Source organism: Poecilia reticulata, chromosome 5, assembly GCF_904066995.2.
Source record: "Poecilia reticulata chromosome 5, P_reticulata-male-v2, whole genome shotgun sequence".
In the NCBI taxonomy this organism is placed as follows: Eukaryota; Metazoa; Chordata; class Actinopteri; order Cyprinodontiformes; family Poeciliidae; genus Poecilia; species Poecilia reticulata.
Window position 1 is genome coordinate 1,821,326 of NC_088834.1, and position 23,039 is coordinate 1,844,364.

Sequence of the window (23,039 nt, forward strand, 5' to 3'; positions counted from 1 at the left end):
GGTGGACTCTGGCCTTTTTCCCCCTTCTCCCACGTCCTCCAGCTCTGCCGCAGCATTAGCATGCAAACGGCAGCTGCAGCGCTGCACACCATCGCTCACTTCAAACAGCAGCACAACCTCAGCTCCCACACACACACACTCACACACACACACACTGTCGCACTATGACCATGTGCTCCTGTTCGTATATCACAGCAGCAGCAGAAACGGCGCTCTGCTCATGTCAATGAGACGTTTCAACATTCAGCCCACGCATCGAGTGGCACACACAGCTAGCAGCCCACACACTGGAAGCTGCTCCCGCTCAACCAGATCATCACAGCCACATTTCTTGTTTTTTTTTTTTTCACTTTTCATCTAAGTAAACACCGGAGTCGGGCTGCAGAGGAGCAGCCGCCGCCGTCCGCCCCCTCAGAGCTGGAACTGCTCCCTGGAGCCGCGGTCAGGAGTCGGTGGGGTAATAACGGCGTGAAATGAAGCCGAAGCTCCGCAGGGGAAATAAATCCACTCTGAGGCTGGATGTCGGTGAACCTGAAACTGCAGGGAAGCAAAATTAAAACAAGATCTGGTCCGAGGAAACAAGCTGATGAAGATCTACCGACATCACTGGTTTCCAGATGATTCTGACTAGTCAGAGGGGTCAAAGGTCCAAACCGGGTCAGGATGGTGAGAACCATCAGTGGCTGCTCTGTAGCGCTCCAGTCTGGAGGTCAAACATGTCTAAAACATGTCTTCCTATCTGTGGAGGAAAGGTGAAGCCAGAACCCTGCAGGAGTTCTGCCTCCTGAGTCGTAAACCCACCGTTAGAAACAAAGTGACCCGAAGGACTGAATGTCCGCATGGAAACAGGAACTTGTTCCCATCAACAGTTTTTATGCACATTTTGACGAATAACTTTAACTTTGCAAATGTAGCTTTTACACTTTCTTGAGGCAAGTATAAACTGCCGAAAAACTTTTTTGTCAGTTTTTTCAAAAGAGAGTGAAAGGAAGATTTAAAGTTCTAGCCAAACAAACACTCCTGGCCTTTCTGCTCCTTACCAGAGGCACCAAACTCCAAAACACTTCCAAGTCCAAACCTCCAGGGCTCAGAGGTGGTTCTGAGGGGTGATTTGTACTCCATGCTGTTAGCATCCTCTACTTCCTGTTTATTCCAGCCATGCATAGTGTCCACATCCGATGACGCCACGCTTTGGGTCACATGACTGATTCGGTCCAAAGCAGAAGATGGAAACAAGTCACATTTTATTTTTTCTTCTTTTTTGTGACATTTTAAAAGCTTGCTCAGAATTTGCGCAAGAATTGGATGGAAACCTAACTAGTGAGGAGTTCTCCAGGTTTTCCTCCTGAACGTCTTTCCAGGACATCTCTGAGGACCAATCAGACGTCTTCGTCCTGGAGACGCCCTGTCCTTGTCCTCTAGCTCCTCAGACATTGTCCGTGATCCAGCCACCGGCCTCGGGATCGTCTCACTGCCTCAGTGAACTCTGATTCCCTCCAAACCTTCCCGTTTCTGGTTCTATTAAGGACGGCTGAAGAGACGGGTTGGACCCTAAAGCAACCCTGTGGGTTCAGTTCTGGTTCCGGTTGCAGAGGGTTTGGTCCGACCTAAAGCTGAATCAGTGAGCGGTATCAGACGGTCAGACACAACAAAAACGCCTGAAAACGGATGGAAGAATGAAACCCAGGAAGAAGGGAAACGTGCCCCAAAGCGTTTCTGTCGTTCCCGTTTAGCTTCTGAGGTTTTTTTCAAGGACAAACAGATGAAAGCTCCAAATGTTAAAGGCAGAAAATTCACTTTAAAACAAAAAAGTTTTGTCTAAATCATTAAAGCCTCAAGCAAGTTCCTCCCTTTATGGATGTTCTGCATCTTGTTTAGGAATATTTATTGTCAGTCTCTGACAGCCAGCGAACTTGGACCCAATCTGTTTCCATAGCAACACAGTCCAATAAAAGAGCACTCGTCCCGTCACCGGCAGTTTTAAAGGCTGATTTTATGAGTTATGAGTTCAGGTGTCGGAAAAACTACGAGTTCAACTATGAGCTGCTGCAGTTTTTAAGTGTTCATATGAAAACGAGCTGCAGCACATCTTCTGGTTCTGAATGAGGAACCTGCTTGTGTTTAAATTATTGTGGTGCAGCAGCTTCTACATTGTGTTTTCTACCTTGTTGTCTCTGCAGCTCCCTGCAGCCCCAGAGCCAGATCCTCTGATGTGACTGAATCATGTAGGCGCTGCAGCGCCTGCTAGACATCGACACCATGGCAACAACACAAAGCTGCGTGCTTACATAAAGGCGACCAGAGATCCAGGAGAACAAGGCAAACCGATCAGAAACGGGGGAGCTGGTGCTCGTTTCATCTGATCCCGGATCAACTCCGTTCACGCCTCAAAGCGGCAAGAACAGGACGAGTCAGACGCACTCAGAGCTGTAGGTGGATGACCGGCCGGCGGACACGGTGGAGTCACAAAGGTCACCGCAGGAGGAACCTCTGCAGGACTTCACATCCTGATGCTTCTCTGCTAACTGATATTTCACAATAAAAGCGCTGCTGAGAAACTTAATGGAGTGCTCAAAGGGCTAGCATTATGTACTCTCCAGAAACATAGTGCCATCTAATAGAAGTCAAGTAACTATGCTACCTTCAGGTGTTTAAAAAAAATCTACATTTATCAAATATAACTTAAAGAAATACTACTTCCTGATTCAACACCTTAAAATTGGGCCTCTGTCTCTTTACGAAGCTCCTGGTCTTTTTGAAGCTCCGTCTTCAGGAAGTCATCACAACATGGCTCCTTAATTAACCCTTTAACGTTTTTACCAGCGTCGCTCTGACAAGTACCTCCTAGCTCAGCAGTTACAGCAGTTCCACCAGCCATTTGCTGCTGGCTAGTCTGAAGGAGCTGGAGTAACAGGGTTGGGTTGCTCCGTGAGGCCGAAGCTTGGAAACTGAAGCTCTTGAGAAGAAGCTGCAACCCAAAGCCAGAGCTGGGCTCACCCAGGCGTTTGCAGCTGAATGGTTGCCATGGAGATTAAAGGATTTCTCAGACATGCATGAAAGAATCAAAGCAACACTCCAGGTTTGTTTTCGATGCACGAATAACATAACATGATGTGAAACTAAAGAAGATTTTTTTTTTCTCCAAAGTTCAGTGGATTCCAGAGTGGTTCCGCCGTCAGGAAGTAAAACTGACTAAAACTAAAGTTTGTGTGGAAAATAGATGTTATGAATCAAGCTGACAACTTTATTTTCTGTCTGGATCGACCCTGCTGTAGCCTATAGTCTCCTACACTCCAGGGGGCAGTGTAGGGCGCCGAGGGCAAGAGTACAACACCGTGCAGCATGCGTAGAAGTAAAAAAAAAAACCAAAACAACAAAACAAAATAAAAAACAAACAGTTGTTAGTAGCAACACGGTGGTAGGATTGTTTTTATGGGCTGAACCTCTGCTGGGAGGACATTCTTGCTCATCCACCATGTCTTTTTCATGTAGTTACAAAATGTCAGAGGTGCACTTTGGGGAATGGGTGTGGGGTTTTTCTGCCCATGTTGGCCCCTGCTGGTCCAGGAGGAATGAATGCTGCAAGGCAATGACCAAATAGAAGTTTTTAAAATTAATCTGAATAATGAACTGAGCTTGATTAATTGACTTTAAGGATCAGTTGGTAATCTTAGTGTGACTGAATTAAAATGATTATTTTTGGTGGTATATAAGTAAACTGAACTGAAATAAATTGAGCTTCAGGTCACAAACCGAGGTGCATCATGGAGGGAAGTGAAGTGAGGGAGAAACGGTCCTTCTCTCAATTGGTCCTCCTCGGCCAACATCAGTGTCTGACCTCATAAATGGTCAGACAATGGTTACTCAACGTTCATCTGAGGGAACACTGCTGTTTGTCGTCTCCTGACTGATACATTTCTACATTTCTACCTTCAGATCCTTTGATTTTTCTCTCATTGATCAGAATTTTACTGGTTTGAATGTTTTTATTAAGGCCTCAGAAATCTGACATTTTACCTGCGTTTATGTAAATGAAGCTTCGGCTTTTGTTTTAATAATGGATGATTTCTCTGTTCTCGTTGGGGATAAACTGTTCTGGTGGGTGGCTTCATGCATTGTTAGCACTTATATAACACATGAATAAAGATGGTGGTGAAAACATCTCAGTTTGGGTGAATCACAGCCGTTGGAGTGCAGAAAAACAACAGGTAGCAGCGAATCTGTCACCGAGCTGCTGGGAGCGACGAATGCCGTTTCCTCCAGAGCGGCTGATGAAGAGGAGCTGCTTCACATCTTCATCATCGCTACCGTCAGCAGACACTCGGATCTCCTCCTATCGGCTCACAGCCAGAGGTGGCAGAGAACCCAAAAACTGTAAACAAGTAAAAGAAGCTCTACTTCAACATACTTTTACTCAGGTAAAAGTAAAAAGTAACCATCCAAGGAATTACTCAAGTAATAAAAGAGCATTTGGTAAAAAGTATACTGCACAGAAACGGGGCTTTCTGGAAGATCAAACAGCTAGGAGGAACGGTTCAAACCAGGAAAGGGTCAAAGGTCGATCAGGATGACGCTCCGACATGCAGCTGGTTCTGTTATTGACCCAAATCCCCCCCTATAATTAGAACAGGATTGTTTTCATCACTCACAGATTAAATGTGTTGCTTCAGCGTTGACGGCACATTAACGTTGACCGACTGGAAATTTAATTAAATGTTAGGAAACAGCCACAAAATGAGAGCCGGCTTCACGGCCGCCGGGCTCTGACCCAAACTCCAAGCCTGGTTCTGTCTGCTCGGCCCGCTGGGCCTTAATTCAGTCAGCAGGAACTGAACCAGTTTCTGGGACGACCAGCTGAAGTCTGGAGCTGCTGATGTTCAGGGTGAAGGAGGAAAACTGAGTCATCCCAACACGATTCTGGGTGATGTCTCATCGTCCCTCCTGACGGTTCTGGTTCCGCCGCGGGTCCGTTTCTATTTCTGCTTGCTTCAGAGATCTGAAGGAGAAATCTGAAACAGCTACCAGAACCTTATTTACCAGGAAGGTCGACACAAACGTCAGGCGTGTCGTTTCCTCCGGATTCCAGGTGGATTTTAGAAACAATATAACTTCATGTCATAATTATGAACAAATTAGACAGAAATGAATAATTTTATCAGTCAGCATTTCGAGTGCTGCTTTGAAAATCTATGCCAGATAAGTGATAAAAATATATCAATGTAAATATATGCAATAAAAAGATGGTATATCTCCTAAAAAATAAAAAAAACAAATAAAAACATTCCCTGAAACGACTTTGGACAGTAAAAATCCCTGTACTGTACTTTTAAAATCAGACTGCCACTTTCTAAAAACGCATACAGCAGTTAGGACTTACGACTAGTTCACTTGGTTCCGCCATTTTGGATGTCGCAGTTACGATGCAGCGCCGCTAGTCGATGACGTTCCAATCTTCCAGTTTTTACATGGTTGTAATCTATGCTCTTGAACCTTTGAGATTTAAATCTGCTGCTGCTCTGATTGGCTGTCGGTTGCTTCTGTAACTGCCTAATCAATTGACATGGCTCACTATCACCCTCTAGTGGCTGTGTAAATGAAATCCTCTCCATTGCTGATCTGCATGTGGGCCGAGTGGCGTCCATGTTGGATTTTCCCTCCTGTCGGCTCTGCCTGGTTCTGACACGATTCTGTCAGGTTGCGTTACTTACCAGCTGCTTCCTCACCGACCGACTGTTGCCGGCTGCCGCTCCTACAGGACTGTAAATATTTCACCAGGTGTCGCAGCGTTTGGCTTCACTTTCTGAGTCATCCATCCGAGCCTCCACCCGCTGCAAGATCAGCTCCAAAAATGGTTTATTCAGCCTGTCAGAGGAAAAAATTCACCGTGTTATTCATACATTTATAAATAGCAGTGTTTCAAACTAGCTAAATATTTAGTATACAAGCCATATATTTAGCTTGTAAACTAATTATTTAGTTTGCAAACTAAATAATTAGTTTGGAAAATAAATACTTTGTCTGGAACTAAATATTTAGTTTGTAAATCAATATTTGTTAAGTTTGGAACTAACTAAATATTTAGCTCTAAACTAAATATTTACTTTAAAAACTAAACATTTATTTTCTAAACTAAATGTTTAGTTTGCCAACTAAATATTTAGGTTGCTGGTTAAATATTTAACTATTGTTATCAACATATTTTTATGTAGCACCTAAATATTTAAATGTTTAGTTTGGAAAATAAATATTTAGTTTCAAACTACATATTTGGCAAAAATAAATATTTAATTCAGGGCTAAATAATTTTTTGTAAACTAAATATTTAGTTTGACTCAAACATTGAGTGTGGAACTAAAAATTTAAATTGAAAATATTTCCCTTCGAAACTAAATATTTTATTTGATGGCTAAATATTTAGTTTGCTAACTAAATATTTACCCGGTTCTGGTTGTCTACCGGAAGCAGTCGGCCCGGTTCTGGTTGTTTACCGGAAGCAGTCGGCCCGGTTCTGGTTGTTTACCGGCAGCAGTCGGCCCGGTTCTGGTTGTCTACCGGCAGCAGTCGGCCCGGTTCTGGTTGTTTACCGGCAGCAGTCGGCCCGGTTCTGGTTGTTTACCGGCAGCAGTCGGCCCGGTTCTGGTTGTCTAACGGCAGCAGTCGGCCCGGTTCTGGTTGTCTACCGGCAGCAGTCGGCCCGGTTCTGGTTGTCTGCCGGCAGCAGTCGGCTCGGTTCTGGTTGTTTGCCGGCAGCAGTCGGCCCGGTTCTGGTTGTTTACCGGCAGCAGTCGGCCCGGTTCTGGTTGTCTACCGGCAGCAGTCGGCCCGGTTCTGGTTGTTTACCGGCAGCAGTCGGCCCGGTTCTGGTTGTTTACCGGCAGCAGTCGGCCCGGTTCTGGTTGTCTAACGGCAGCAGTCGGCCCGGTTCTGGTTGTCTACCGGCAGCAGTCGGCCCGGTTCTGGTTGTCTGCCGGCAGCAGTCGGCTCGGTTCTGGTTGTTTTCCGGCAGCAGTCGGCCCGGTTCTGGTTGTTTTCCGGCAGCAGTCGGCCCGGTTCTGGTTGTTTACCGGCAGCAGTCGGCCCGGTTCTGGTTGTTTTCCGGCAGCAGTCGGCCCGGTTCTGGTTGTTTACCGGCAGCAGTCGGCCCGGTTCTGGTTGTCTACCGGCAGCAGTCGGCCCGGTTCTGGTTGTTTGCCGGCAGCAGTCGGCCCGGTTCTGGTTGTTTGCCGGCAGCAGTCGGCCCGGTTCTGGTTGTCTACCGGCAGCAGTCGGCCCGGTTCTGGTTGTCTACCGGCAGCAGTCGGCCCGGTTCTGGTTGTTTACCGGCAGCAGTCGGCCCGGCAGCTCTCTGCTGTCCCAGGAGTCCCGAGCCGCAGCGACGCCTCCTCTTCCTCCCCAGTTCAGGGCCGAGCGGATCCGATCTGAGCTCTCTGGGAGAATCAGCTGTAAACAGCTGCGGTTCTGCCTTTGGCTCCCGCATATTAATGAGGTTCTGATTCAAACACAGGTTTAGAGCTGCAGAAACTAACTTTCAGAAAAAATATATATTTTAAATATATTGCAACTGTCACCATGTCGTGATAGTTTAATAGGAGCTTCTCTGCCTTCTCCCAGTGCTAACTAGAAACAACCAATCAGAGCAAAGAGGCTGGTCTTAGCGCTGTCAATCACAATTTGATGTGCCGCTGCTCATTCCCAAGCCTGTTTTTTTTTTAGCTTGAAAGGCTAATAAATGCATTTATAAACATAAAAACTAAGGATATATCTATAATTTTTATATGTTTTAACTTTATAAACACACAGTATAGTTCCAGTTCAAATTCTAGTTTCCCCTCATTAATTTCTGTTTTTCTTTATTTTAGAAAACGTTTTCTTAATTTCAGCTCTTGTTATTTTGTTAGTTTTAGTTAACTATAATAGCCTTGGTTTGGACCAGAGTTTTAAAAGTAGACGTGGAGTCTGAGATCGAGACCTGCGGTCAGGTTCACAGCTTTTCATACCGGAACATTTTCTCTCCTTTCTGGATTTTAAAGGACAGATTCTTGAGGAGCAGGAATAAACCCGGGGAGCTGCTGCTGCTGAGCCGTCAGCCGAGGAGAAAATAGCTTGTGGAAATGCTTTCCCTCGCCGTGAAACGAGGCTCTAATAACCAGCCTGTCCAAACTGTCCTCGGCTAAAGCTGCTAGCTGATGTCAGATCTGCTGCTGCTTCACAGCGTCAGGAAACCTCCATGTTCCCCCGTTGGCTCTACATTAACCTTTGACCTATCTGCAGATCCGGGAGATAAAAGACCAGGTGAGCAGGAGGAAAGTGGCTCATCTACACCCTGAAGGTGCTGGAGCTCCAGGAGGCCTGAAATCTGGGTTTAGACCTGAACCCTCAGAGCCACATAAAGACGGTTACAAAGTCAGCCTTCCATCACCTGAAGGACATTTCCAGGATTAGAGGACTAATCAATCAATCAATCAATCAATCAATCAATCAATCAATCAATCAATCAATCAATCAATCAATCAATCAATCAATCAATCAATCAATCAAGTTTATTTGTGAAGCAGATTTCAGCAAGAAGGCAGTTCCATGATAAAAACACAAAATAACAGTCAACAACTGAAGCATTACATTTTATTAAGTGCCGTCGTTACACAGCAGAATGTTGATTAATGGTTTATGTTCTGGATGCAGACCAGAACCAGAACCAGAACCAGAAAACCTGAAAGGTCTGGAAGATTGATGCTACAGCAGATCTGTTATGTATTGTAGTGTTAAGCCACAATTCATCTTATAATGTCCCATAAAGATCTAGAGAAACTCATCCAGGCGTTTATCTTCAGTCACATAAATTACTGCAGCAGGTCTGACTAACAAATCAATGGTCCAGCTGCAGCTGATCCAGAACGCTGCTGCTGGAGTTCTGACTAAAACCAGGAAGACAGAGCACATCACCCGGTTCTACATCACCCGGTTCTACATCACCTGGTTCTGTCACCCGGTTCTACGTCACCCAGTTCTACGTCACCCGGTTCTATGTCACCCAGTTCTACATCACTCGGTTCTACGTCACTCGGTTCTACGTCACCTGGTTCTACGTCACCTGGTTCTACATCACTTGATTCTACGTCACTCGATTCTACATCACCTGGTTCTGTCACCCGGTTCTACATCACCCGATTCTACGTCACCCGGTTCTACGTCACCCGGTTCTACATCACCTGGTTCTGTCACCCGGTTCTACATCACCTGGTTCTGTCACCCGGTTCTACATCACCCGATTCTACGTCACCCGGTTCTACGTCACCCAGTTCTACATCACCTGGTTCTGTCACCCGGTTCAACATCACCCGATTCTACGTCACCCGGTTCTACGTCACCCGGTTCTACATCACTGGTTCTACATCACTGGTTCTACGTCACCCAGTTCTACATCACTCGGTTCTACGTCACCCGGTTCTACATCACTCGGTTCTACGTCACTCGGTTCTACGTCACCCGGTTCTACGTCACCCGGTTCTACATCACTGGTTCTACGTCACCCGGTTCTACATCACTGGTTCTACGTCACCCGGTTCTACATCACTCGGTTCTACGTCACCCGGTTCTACGTCACCCGGTTCTACGTCACCCGGTTCTACGTCACCCGGTTCTACATCACCCGGTTCTACATCACTCGGTTCTACGTCACTCGGTTCTACGTCACTCGGTTCTACGTCACCCGGTTCTACGTTGAGTGAGCGACGCTCCTTCACCCTGACGTTCCTTCCCTCGGGGGGAAGGGGGGCGCCGATCTATGTTTTCGCATCCACCTGAATAATGTGTAGTTGCGCCACTGATTCAGATTCTATGCCAGGGGTGACCCAAGTGGGTCCTGTAGGCCCGGCATCCTGCATGTTTTATTCTCTTCCTGGTTTATCGCACCTGCATCCAATGACGCTCATTAGAGGCCTAAGAAGAACATTGACTTGCTGAACAGGTTGTTTCTGCCACCAAGGACAGAACGGAAACATGCAGAATGCCGGGCCTCCAGGACCCACTTTGGGCTTCCCTGTTCTATGCACCACAAATTTGGAACAAACTTCCAGAAAACTACAAAACAGCCGAAACACTGAGTTCCTTTAAATCCAGACCAAAAACCCACCTGGTTAGAGTTGCTTCAGAACCATAATAAATGAAACATTGATCAATAATCCGATGTGTAACGATGATTTTGATTATGGAATTTGACAAAATGAAATGTTTGGTTTCTCAAAGGTTGATAGTTTTTCAGTTTTTATGATGTAAAGTGCGTTGAACTGCTGTGTTGCTGAAATGGCCTCTACAAATAAACTCGACTGATTTCAAGCTTCTAGATTAAAAGCTGGAAATCCCTGAATCTGACCTCAGCGTGACCTCTGGGGGCTGATGGACGGTTTCAGTACCAGCTCAGCCTCAGCTCAGTCCGCTGCATCAGCTCCCTGATGAAGACGTTTCTTCATACTTCCAGAAAGACGGCGGAGGCGTTGACGTGTTGTTCATCCGACGACCTCTGACCTCGGTCTGAGTCGGCTGAGGACGGCGCTGACTCAGCGTCTGCAGCCTCCTGGGGGAACAGGACGTCCCAGAGGACGGGTCTCTGGGGGACAGATGTTCCACATCTGGGCCGGAGCGGATCAGCCTCACCTCACCGCCTGCAGCAGGACGGAGCGTTCCTCCGGACACGTCCAGGATGGGTCCAATCGGAGCCAGAACCAGATGCTGCGGCGCTGTGGCATCGGTCTGCTGAACACATGGAGCATCATTACAGGCAGCAGGAGGTTCTGGTTCTGGTTCTATCCAGAGTTTCTCTCCCTTTTTCACCTGCAACAAATGTTGACCCAGTTTGGACCCAGACGACCTTTGACTCTAGCAGACAGAGGAGAACATGGTCCATTTAAAGGGGCAGTATCCTGCAAAATTCACTTTTTAAAAAATAAATCTTTCCATAATGTTATGTTATTCCCTCATCAAAAGCATCCCATAGCAACCATTCAGCAGTCATAAATGTCTGAGTGGACGTAGCCCCGTCTTTGAGACGCAGCTCCTCCCCCACTCAGCTCCTTCAGACTAGCCAGCAGCAATTAGCAAACACCTGGTGGAACTGCTGAGCTCATTAAAGGGTTAATAAAGGAGCCATGTTGTGACGACTTCCTAAAGGCGGACTTTCAGAAAAAACAAGTTTTTCTTAAAGAGACAGAGGCCCAATTTCCATCCATCCATTTTCTTCACACCCTTGTCCCTTAGTGGGGTCGGTGGGTTGCTGGTGCCCATCTCCAGCTAACGTTCCGGGCGAGAGGCGGGGTCACCCTGGACAGGTCGCCAGTCTGTCGCAGGGCAACACAGAGACACACAGGACACACAACCATGCACACACACACTCACACCTAGGGAGGATTTAGAGACAGTCGTGTTTTTGGACTGTGAGAGGAAACCGGAGTACCTGGAGAAAACCCACCATGCACAGGGAGAACATGGAGACTCCATGCAGAAAGACCCTGGGCTGGGAATCGAACCCAGAACCTTCTTGCTGCAAGGCAACTGTGCACTGTGCAACCCCCAGGTCCAATTTCAAGGTGTTAAAATAAGGAGTAAAATTTATTTTAAGTCATATTTGATATATGTATAATTTTTGCTTGCTAATGCAATAAAAATGCATGGGAAATACAGAATACTGTCCCTTTAACAAGTAAAAGCCCACATCATCAACCATCCACCACCGTGCTTCAACTCTGACATCCTGTCCTCCATCCAGATGCAGCTTTTCTAACCTCACTCCGGCGGCCATCTTGTTTCTAGAAAGAAGGGGCTGAATCTGATGAATGTCTTGCTCCTTGGCAGCTGATGAGAAGTTTTCCTTTCTGGTGAACGACGACCTTTGACCCTTCCCAGCTTGACGAGCAGCAGCAGCAGCAGCTGTTCTCTGATGTCGTTCCACCCTGGCATCAATCTGCAGCAACTTCTGCTGCTGCAGCGTAACAAAGCGGCGGAGAATCCATCCATTAATTGACTTCATGTGTTTCTGTGTGTGAATATGAAAAGTTATGATGCGGGTGATGACATAACTGCACTCAGGGCCGTTCAGATCAATCGGCCTTAATGTGGAAACACTGCGACCCGACCGAGCAGAACCCGTGTAGCTAAACACTCTTTCATCTGATAAGCATGAAATATTCCAGACGAAAGCAGCATTTAGACATCAGAACAGGAAATATTATTGATCACTGATCACTGCTGGTCAAAAAGGGAAACACGACTGTCCAAAAAATTCTTGACTGTCTTATCAGGCCCTCCAGGATTTTGCGACAGCCTAAAATGACAGATTTTGTGTTTTCAGAAACCTGGATTTTCTTAAGCTTAATTTTTGTCAAAACATGATCTGCAAATCCACAGAGCATTTATAAATGATGAGTGAATTTGCAGTAGCTAATAGTAGCAATTGTAAAATTTTTGACTGATCAGAAGCTTTGATCTGTCAAAGCTTCTCAAAGCTGATGCTTTGACTGATGTAAATCCTGATCTGCAGGATTTGCTGGCCAGGAACAGAGATAAACTTAAAATGTCTGTAAGTTAACCTGAGGTTGAAGGTTTTAATGTAAACCTGCAGCAGAGAGAGGCTGAGCTGTTAAAGCCCCCCTCCTCAGAAACCACAGCAGCCCAGCAGCAGTAAACAGGGTCGCTGGGAACCAGTAATGGGCTCATTAAGAACTTAAAAAAGGAAGATTCTGTCCCTGAATGTCAGCAGGAAATGTCACCTGAGACCAGGAGCCACAGGAGCTGCAGCAGCGCCTCACTCTCAGCTCTAATCAGTTTTAATTGACTGCAGCTCGTCTGGTTAGCCGTCCAGCAAAAGAAGCTGAAGCAGCGCCTCTGAAAATGACTGTCCCTGTAATAACATCAGCCTGGAGGAGAAGCTAACGGGCCGAACTGAGGCTGACGGGCCGAACTGAGGCTAACGGGCCGGACTGAAACTACTGGGTCCGATTGAGGCTAACAAGTCAGACTGAGGCTAACAGGCCCAAATGAGGCTAACAGGTCTGATTGAGGCTAATGGGCAGGACCGAAACTACTGGGTCCAGCTGGAGCTAACCGGTCTGTCTGAAGATCCCGAAGCTACCAGTCCCTTGGTTCCCAGTGGTTCCCTGTAGTTCCCAGCATTTCTAGTCTTTCCAGGTTTCCCCAGTGGTTCCGAGGATTCCCAGTCGTTCCCAGTGAATCCAGTGGTTCCCTGTGGATCTAGTTATTTCAAGAGGCTCGTAGTAGTTCCCAGTAATCCCAGGGTTCCCAATGATTCCAGTTTTTCCCCAGTGTTACCAGCAGTTTTCAGGATTCCTAGTGACTCCCAGGATTCCCTGTCATCCCAGTGGTTCCCAGTAATTCCACTTTTTCCCAGTGGTTTCCAGTCATCCAAGTGGCTCCCAGTGATTCCAGTCTTTCCCAGTGGTTCCCAGTAGTTCGTCCTGTGTGTTCGCAGCCTTCCCAGTGCTCTCGGTACATTTTGTTCTCGGCTGCCATCCCTCAGCGGGTCGACAGGCCGATTGGAAATCCATGGCGCCCAGCCGGAGCCTCTTCCCCTGTGGGCATACGCTCATTGATGATCTGTCAGCGAGGAAGAGGAGCTCAGAGAGAGCTGACGGCACGAAGCAGGACTGGGAATCAAAATGAGGAAGAGGAGCAACACTGAGGAAGAGCAGGATCAGCTCCCCCTTCATCATCATCATCATTACTCTAAACCGACTGGAAAGTAAAAATGATCTGAACTTGTTTCTGAATGATCAATTTATTCATCTGCCATGATAAACCAATAATTGCCACAATAATATGGAATTAAATGCAGGAACACATTGATAAACATTCGGAATAAATCAGATTAAATTGCACAATATTTGTGATACATTTATAAAAAAAAAACAGTGATAGGTTAAGCTAATAAATATTTGTCAGATTTTTAAAAAATCGTCTTTTATATGATCACTTGAATAAAAAAAAATCTGAGTATCAGATGTTAAGCTTTCTGTTCCTAAAAACACATCCTGGATGTATCAATTAATTATTAAGCATTTTAATATTATTATTAGTCCATGCCGGGACGGGAAAACCCCCAAAACCATCAGAGCCAAAAGAGTCTGTTTCAAAATCACGTAGCTGACAGGGACAACTTTATCCTGGAGCCAAGTGGAGATGGGATTATGACCACAAAACATCTAAAACAAGAATGAATCCATGTCTGCTGGAAAGAGCAGAGATCATTTAAAAAGTTGCTGCTTGTGTAGCTGAAGCAGTGTTGTTTCACAGCATGTTGTCACTTTTGTCCAAAGGTTGATTTTACAAATTTAAGCATTTCTATTTACTTTTCCTTGTGTGGCTGCAGATGTCCAGAAAAACTATCATTTATCTTTAATCCTGTGAACAAAATATAAAAGTTGCTCTGCGTTTTTTCGCTTCCTTTTCCATTCTTGAATTTCTTCATGCTTTCAAAAAGCAAATGTAATGATTGCAGGTGTTTTGCTCAGAAAAAGTTAAACACACAGACGCTCTCTTTTCAATCAAAGGACCAAATGTTGTAAATATTCACATGCGGATGATTTCTCAGTCACTAGCAACAAGATTTAAATAAAATATTAAAAGACAGAGAAAAAAAATAAAGGGGCTGAGCTGAGAATATCAAGGAAATAATTTAATCCCAGATGTAACTCTAAAACCCAAACAGTAAAGAATCAATTGAATTAATCTGAACCTGCTGCAGATTTCAGTGTGAGCTGCCGCTGCTCTGTAGGGTCCTGCTGCTAGAGGAACGCTGAGTGGACGTTAATCCTGAAAAACAAACATTTCTGCTCAGAAAAAAACCTAAAAACAAGAACTTTGATCCAGTTTCAGCATCAGAATCTGTGGATCTGAGGAGGAAAGTTTGACTTTTTCTTATTGATCCAATTAGATCTTTAGAAACCACGCAGATGTTAAAAGGTGCAGTATTATGTCAAAGTAAGGGGTCAGTATAATGCCATTTCATAGCACAATCAAAAAACGATGTAACCTTCAGTTGTTATAAATATACTACATTTAAAAAATGTACTTCCTAAGGTAAGGCCTTGAAATTGGGCCTCTGTCTCTTTAAGAAGCTCCTCCTCTTTCTGGAACTCCACCTCCAGGTGTTTTGCTTATCGCATTAAAAAAATCAACCAAAGAATAATTTCATGAGAGGAAAATTTTACTCATCTTATTTTTTACTTTATAGAAACTTGAGATCTGCTGAAAATGATGAAGGTTAGAAACAGACAGGTGATAAATGAGGAAGAATAATTTATTTTCATCACCTGATAAACACGTTTTCCTGCAGGAACAGAAGTTTTTCTCCAGCAGAAAGTGATGAAACGGTGGGAGCTGCTCAGCGGTGGAGGATCTACGGAGCGAATGTAAATGTTAATGAGATCAGAAAAGGAAGAGTTGAAAAGAGGTGAAGCTTCGACACATTGGGCTGCAGATTCCCTCTGATGTGTCCCAGCCATCACATCTGAGCTCTAATGATTCTCTGGATGGAGGAAAGAGAGACTAAAGAGAGATCAAGGCATCTGCGGGGGTGAGGAAGAGGAGGGAGGAAGTCAAACTGAATGAGAGAAGATGGAAGCGGCCTTCGGTAAATCCTCGCTCTGCCACCTTTCCCTTCGTTTCTCCTCAGCCTAAACTCCAGACAGAAGATTTAATGAAGCTCACATTAAAACCTGATGCTTTTCACTCGGAATTAAAGATGAAGCCCAGCAAACATCTGCAGAGGCAGAGAACCCGTCTGGTTCCGGGTTCGTTTTGATTTCAAACTGAAATTATTTACTAATTGCAGATGGAAACAGGCTGCAGATTTCCAAGCGGCTCGGCGTTCAAAGAAAAGCGTTCGGTGGGAGGCCTGTTCCTGAAGCGAGAGGTCTCACTGCAGGAGGCGGAAAAATTCGCTCCGGAGACGTTGAGTCAGGAAACCTGGAATGTTTTTTTTAACCCGACTTCATAATAATAACCAAAAGCAGCTCAAAGACCCACAATTTCCACAAGTTAAAGGCTCCAGTGACGTTTACCAAAATCAGCTCAGGCTGACGGAGATGTTTGGGAGGAATAAAGGTTTTATTAAACTGATTATTACTCCTGATCGGTTCTGTTCTGATCCGAATGAAGCCACTGAATCAATCAATCAATCAAGTTTATTTGAGTAGCACTTCAGTAACAAGGCAGTTCAAAGTGTGTTACGTCATAAAAACACAAAAATACAAAGTCATAAAAACACACTCAACAACTGAAGCATTGCATTTCGCCATCATTACACATCAGATTATTGATTATTGATCCATCGTGTTTCTAAATCTCTAACCAGGCGGGTTTTTAGTCTGGATTTAAAGGAACTCAGTGTTTCGGCTGTTTTACGGAAGTTTGTCCCAGATCTGTGGTGCATAGAAGCTGAATGCTGCTTCTCTATGTTTGGTTCTGGTTCTGGATGCAGATCAGAACCAGAACCAGGAGAGCTGAGGGGTCTGAAGACTGATCCAGCAGCAGCAGCAGCAGCAGATCTTAAATCCATTCAGTGATTTATAAACTACCAGCAGTATTTTAAAGTCTGTCAGTGTAGAACTGGGTGGTGTAGAACCGGGTGGTGTCTCTGTCTTCCTGGTTTTAGTCAGGACTCCAGCAGCAGCTTCTGGATCAGCTGCAGCTGGATCAGGACTGATTCTTTTAGTCAGACCTGCTGCAGTGATCAATGCGACTAAAGAGAACTTTCGTCTGAGACATTCGTTCTCTGACCCTGGAAATGTTCTTCAGCTGATAGAAGGCCAACTTTGGAAGCGTCTTTATGTGGCTCTGAAGGTTCAGGTCAGAGGTCAGAGGTCAGCCTGAATGCTGGTTTCCAGCTGGAAGAACTGAAGCTGAAGTCCAGTTCCCCAGACGATCAGTTTGTAGCTGAACAGCAGATCAGCATCAGGCTGCAGAACCGAGATGTTGTGTCATTAAAACTCCTTCTGTCCTGTTTGCTTCCTGAACTTTGACCCCTGCGGCTCATTTCCTCTGATTTACAATGACTCAAGTATCATTTCAATGACTTATTCTGGTTTCTGTCTGGTTTCAAATGTTCTTTATGGATTTATTGTGCAACTTTTTGTCCTCTGCAACTATTTCTACAACTATTTCTGCAACTATTTCTACAACTATTTCAGGTTCGTTTGAACCTGATTATTTATTTCTACGTCCATTTTTCTGTCAGGCAGACAAAAATGTGGATATTCATGTTTCAGTCATATTTTCACCATATTAATCCTATATTAATAAATGTCAGAGTTCCAAACTAAATTAATGCACAAGCCAAATATTTAGCTAACAGTTTACAAAATAAATGTTAAGTTTACAAACAATATTTAATACACAAGCTAAATATTTAGTTTGCAAACTAAATGTAATATAATATGAAGTTGCCTCCTGTCCTGCATGTCGGTGTTTGATTCTCTGCCTTTATTTTGAACCCTTTCACTTTGACCAGGAAACGCTCCACAAGTTCATTTATCATCTTACTGCTGCACTGTCTTGTCTTTCCCATTTTGAGGAGAATTCAGCCTCTGTGTCACACGGTTTTTATTCCCCTGGGAAACATAAACTGAGGGAACTAAATCACTGCAGGAAAAACCTAAAATATCAAAATTATAGGCCAACAGAATATCATTAGATGTCTTCAGAAACTTTAAAACAGTACAAGTTTCCTACATCAAAACGAGCCCTGAACTCATCACGGTGCATTCACTGTCACTCGATGTTCTGTTGGGGAAATAAATCACGTCTCCGTCGCTTTTCTCCTGGAAGGTGAGAACAGATCTCAGCCGGCGGCGGCGTTCGTTAGAAACCTCATCCATAATTAACAGCTGCAACTGATCAATAATAGATGATCAGCAATGGATGATTCCCAGTGACATGCCGATGAAACAGAGAGGAAGAAAAACATTCATCTCCCTTCAAGGAAACTAATCGCTCCTAAAGGTTCTGGTTGAGGCTCAGCAGCCGTCAGTCGGCGCCAGATTTCTGGTTCAAAAACATTAAATAAATGTGAATCAGTTTTAACTCTACGCCTATTATTCACACTTTATTATCAATATCTTGAATTAAGTTGCAAAACAGAATTACAATTTTTGGTGTTCTCATAGTTCAAACTTTATTCCTGAACTCTAATTTATTCTCAATTACCTTTTTAAAATGATGTAGTGGAGATTTTCGCTTTTATAAAATAATCACGTCCACACCTGATCAGTTCAGGAAAACTGTTCATTAACACAAGTCTGCTAATTTACACCACTGAGTGTTGTTTAAAGCATGCCAAACCAATAGGGGGCAGTGTAGCGCTAAGCTAAAACCTGTCAGCCAATCAGAATCCTTCAAAACAACACCGACTTCCTGTTAGGAATTAAACGTGGCGGCGGAGTTTCATTTGTGTGGACAGAGAGAGATTGAACTACTTTTCAATACAGTGTTAGAATATAAAGTTAATTAATAAAACAAGACGATGCTGACTGGGAATCCTGTTAAAACCAGTATGTGGAGGACGAGCCTCCATGTTGGATCATTTGGGTTTTTAAATGCTCAAGTAAAAAGTGTCTGAAACAACACAAGAATCAGTAGCTCATCTACTAACAATGGTCACACATGTGACGTCAGGATCCCATTATTAAATCTCTGGTTTCCACATGCAAATACAAAAACAGAGAGTTTTCATTATAAATCATTTTAGGCCAAAATCACATAAATATCCGGCTGTAATGGACAAGGCCTCAGAGTTTTTCCTTTAAACTAACTTTATCCACAACTTCAGGCACTTTGTCTCCCTTATTCAGCAGCAACTTTTGATTGCTTCAAGACTGGATTCAGGATGTTTCAGGAGAATAAATGTAACAAACAGGAGCTTCTGGTTTCCTTTTATTCCTCCTTGAAGGCCAGACATTTGGGGTCCATGATGAACTGACGACCCGCCTGAGCCATGGACCTCTACGGCTCCCGCCCTTCTTTAATTTAAGCGAAGCCCGACCTCGTTAAGGTTTGACCCAGAGTGGTTTCTGCTCCTCTTCCTCAACAAAGAGAATGAAGCTGATTTCGGGTCGGGTCGGAGCCTGGACCTGCTCAGAGCGGCTCTTAGTGACGTGAGCCTAGTTTTCACCGAGATCCAAACCTTTCCTCCAGGAGAGAAATGAAGCGACTCAGTCTGTGTGACATAGATCTACGCTGTGGCACAAACACTGAGAAGCTAAACACTTAATCTTTTTATCTCAGCTGCAGAGATTTTCCTGCCGGAGAAATAAAACTCAGATATTTTATTTTGTGGTTGTTGCCTGAGGCACATCCAGCCCTCATGTTTATTCAGAGTTAGAGGAGCAGTAAATATGACGTACAAATTGACCTTGTTTTAGATTTAAACCATGTTATTTCCTCATGGAAGACAAACTGGAGTGTTGCTTTGATTCCTTCAATCACAATATTCAATATTTCTATATTTTCATCTCCATAGCAACCATTCAGCTGTGAAAAACGTCTGGGTGGACCTAGCTCCGCCTCCTCCCCCACTCAGCTCCTTCAGACCAGTCAGCAGAAAATTCAGTCCAGTGCAGATTATCATGAAGGAATTTGGGAAATACTTTGTAGATATAAAACAACAACTGGAAGGTTTTTAGTGCTTCAATAATTCACAGATGATTTCTTGAGTCAAATACTGGACTGAAAGTTGGTGCTAAGCAACCAAAAAACCCGAAACGTCTCCAGAAAGCCTGAAAAAACTTTGATCAAGACATCTTTAAACGATCGGAGGGAAATCCGAAGGATCTGGTTCCACTGCATCATCAGTTGATTCATCTGTTCTGTGAAGCCAAGAATAAAACAGAAAATATGGAGGTTTTTCTTTCTTTCCCCTCCCCTCAGTTTGCTCTGCTCTGTTCTCCTTTGAGCTGAGACTCTAATGGCCGCTGTAAATATTCAACGAGCTCCTGACGTCCATTCACTCCGAGATAAACAACGAGAGAGGAGGAGGCTGTAAAAAAACACGCTTTATGATCCGTCCACAGAGTCCTAAAACACTCTGTGGTGGGAGGCGGAGGAGGAAAACAAGGTTAGGACGGCCTGGGAGGAAAGAGACAAGAGTCTGTTTCATCCGTCTCACTGTGACTCTTCAGGCTCTGCAGCTCAGCCAAGAGTTCAGTGAAAGACGCTCCACTGAGTTATGAGCATCGTCTGACATGAGGGCAGCCAGAGGAGCCAGACATGAATAACTGCGTCTCCATTAACTATAAAACTATGCAAATTAAAATAAAACACCAATAAAAAAAAAAAACTGCTCTGGGATCAGGTGTTTTTTCAGCCATATTGAAGTGGATGTTTTTCACAAAACTGTAATGGAAACACTTTATCACATCATGAGTCACATGATCGGCAGCCTGACGTTACTACTGGAGAAAACTACCAAGAAGACGACAGGAAGTAGCAGGAGGTTGATGGATTTTTCTGGACATTGTGCAACCGGCTCCACCAGAGCTCTCACAGCTCCACAGTTCATAAAAAGTTGTGCATCATTCTTCTGTAAAATGGCCGACTACAATACATAGCCGCTTCCAAGTAGGCGGGGCTTGTTGCTCCAACGTCTCCTCTGATTGGCTGATAGATAAGTGCTGAATTATGATAATATATCATGTAACTTTTACATTTGTCACTGCCATAATTCTTTAATGACTTATATCAAGAAGCTTATTCATGTGTTATTTTATTTTAATTTAATATTTAATGGAAACACTGCAATTGACAAATTGTGTTTTTTCAACATTAGCAGAATATAGAAAAAGACTTGTGCACATTTGTAACACATGTGACAGCTAGCTAGCTATCATGTTTGGCTATGGCTATCTATAGCAAGTTAGCTATAAGAATGAAAGAAAGAAAGAAAAAAGTATTTTATTCTACTGTTTTAAAGTTGCTGCGTCTTCATGAACTTTAATTCGTGTCGGGTCTTAAATGAGTCGGGTTGCTCTCACGGACACAAGCCCTGATTAGAGCATCCATAGTCGTTATTATAGACCATTATACAGATAAGAGTCCAGTCAGAGTTATGATGTTACATTAATAATTCATGTTAAATGGGTTCTCTCCCATGTATATTTTATAGCACTTATATTTATAAGTCTGGCAGATTGATCAGATGTTTACAAATCTGAGCAGCAGCATCAACCAATCATCTCTGCATTAAACAGCTTAAAGCTTACAGCAGCCGCTCACTGTCATATAACTGTATTTGGTGCATTTTTAGTTTCACTTAGTTGAACTGCGACATTAAAATAAAAATATTATAGGACTACAACCTCTATGCATCACGATTTGAGTTGATTCATGATAATAGGACATTTTTTAGGCTGATGCTGGATGATAAAACAGCTTTTAGTTTCCTCTGACAAAACTTTATAAACACAGAAAGATGTCCTCCTTAGGCTTCCATACTTTAAATGAAGGATGTTTTAATTCACAGAGCTTGGAAAACCCCCATAAGACATTTTATAAAGCTTATTCTGTGTTTGGTACCAGACGTTTAGACTGTCAGGTTGGTATTAACTGCCACATTCTCAGTTTTAATATGCACATATATGATAATATTGTGCATTTCCTTCAGTTTGCTTGTCAGGTTTCCTCTGTGTGTTCATTTATTCAGCACCAGTTGGATATAAATGTTATTTCTCAGCACTTCAGAAGACAAATGGATCCAATTCATGCAGATAATCTAATCAGTCCAGTTAATCATGCAGACAGATTTAAATTCAGCTTCATAGACTCCAAATCAATCCTACTTATGACACTGGAGTTGGTGACGGCATCATGTTCGTAAGGAGCCATCCGTCCTGACCAGGTGAGCCGGTCAGCCTTACTGCGGTGAAACTGGTGTGAAGAAACTGAACCGACAACCTTCAGATCTTCAGGGGGAAACAGATGTCTCAGTAAATAACGGATCAGTCCTAAAAGATTCTGCTTCCAAAAACCTGCAGCTTCTGCAGGGGAAACCAGCAGCCTTCCCCATGCAGCAACTCTGCTGCATTAGTAATTCATCTTTAATTTCAGTGGGAAGGCCTTTCTAGGTGTTAAAAAAATATGCTACATGAAGTTATTATTATACATTATATATTAACCGTGCAGAAAAAGTCCCAAAGGGAGAAAATCTTCTCTACAGGTTTGAGGGAAATGAATTTAATGTAACGTCTCTTTCAGGAAGTCGCTCTCCCTGCTGAATAAATAAAACTCTACATATATGAGGAGTTTTTAAAGATTCATATCTGCTGCTGCAGCCGGCGGGCGAGAAGCCGAGCACTACAGACAGCAAAGTCAGAAAGTATCAGAACAAAGTCGTTCAGTTTCCATTCAGCAAATCTGAAATTATACACTGAAAAACAGCTAAAGAAATTCACCCGTTTTTCCATTTTACTGGTTCATCCTGTTCTCCTGAGCGTCAGCTCAGATTCTTCTTCTCCAGAGCAGACTTGATTAACGCCCTCATAGCTGCAGATAAACTGCTGCACTGGTTCTGATTTCATTCATCCATTTTTTGGCTGAATTGTTGCATGTTTAGACAATTATTCCCTCTGGTGGCTGACAGATGCAAATATAGAAAAGAGCTGCAAACACATGAATGATGCAAACGCCAAAACACACAAAAGACAGAAATGCAACAGACCCCCCCGCCCCCCTGCTGCAAACAAAAAATGCTGCAACCAGAAGAAATAGAAGCAAAAGGAAAAATTAGCAAATCCCAAACTTTTTCCACAAGCTGTACGTCCTCCAGGCCACTAGGGGGAGTCTGGAGTCGGTAATGTTACCTAAGCAACTATGCTGAGGTTTTATAGAAAACAGACCTTTTCTTCCCTCCTATTTTCTTCCTGATATCTTGTTATAGTTGCAGTATGTAACTTTTATAAAGAATGTTCTTTTTTTACATTTGTTGAAACTCTCACCATGTTGTGACATTTTGTTATGAGACAGAATATCTGTGAAAACAT

General features: G+C 43.8%; 1 protein-coding gene and 1 long non-coding RNA gene across 2 annotated transcripts; both read right to left on the reverse strand.

Moving 5' to 3' along the window:
* Window positions 1-327: 327 nt before the first annotated feature.
* On the reverse strand, window positions 328-9,115 carry LOC103464290 (uncharacterized). Its single transcript, XR_014087478.1, has 3 exons — window positions 6,521-9,115; window positions 5,709-5,862; window positions 328-4,372 (listed from the first exon to the last, which is right to left on the reverse strand). It is a non-coding gene; the product is annotated as an uncharacterized LOC103464290 (long non-coding RNA).
* A 650-nt stretch (window positions 9,116-9,765) lies between these two features.
* Window positions 9,766-16,916, reverse strand: LOC103464360 (uncharacterized). Its single transcript, XM_081606779.1, has 3 exons — window positions 15,321-16,916; window positions 10,831-10,875; window positions 9,766-10,749 (listed from the first exon to the last, which is right to left on the reverse strand). The coding sequence occupies exons 1-3, from the start codon at window positions 15,510-15,512 to the stop codon at window positions 10,441-10,443; spliced, it is 546 nt and encodes a 181-aa protein (XP_081462905.1). The 5' UTR covers window positions 15,513-16,916; the 3' UTR covers window positions 9,766-10,440.
* Window positions 16,917-23,039: the final 6,123 nt, after the last annotated feature.

Excerpts from the sequence above, each read along its gene's own strand:
- LOC103464360 (XM_081606779.1), bottom strand. The coding sequence starts at position 15,512 with ATGGCTGGGACACATCAGAGGGAATCTGCAGCCCAATGTGTCGAAGCT. Across the intron at positions 10,876-15,320 it reads CAGGAAAACGTGTTTATCAG|AGTCAAAGGTCGTCTGGGTC; the intron begins GTGATGAAAATA and ends TCTGTCTGCTAG. Across the intron at positions 10,750-10,830 it reads TGGGTCAACATTTGTTGCAG|ACCGATGCCACAGCGCCGCA; the intron begins GTGAAAAAGGGA and ends TGTGTTCAGCAG.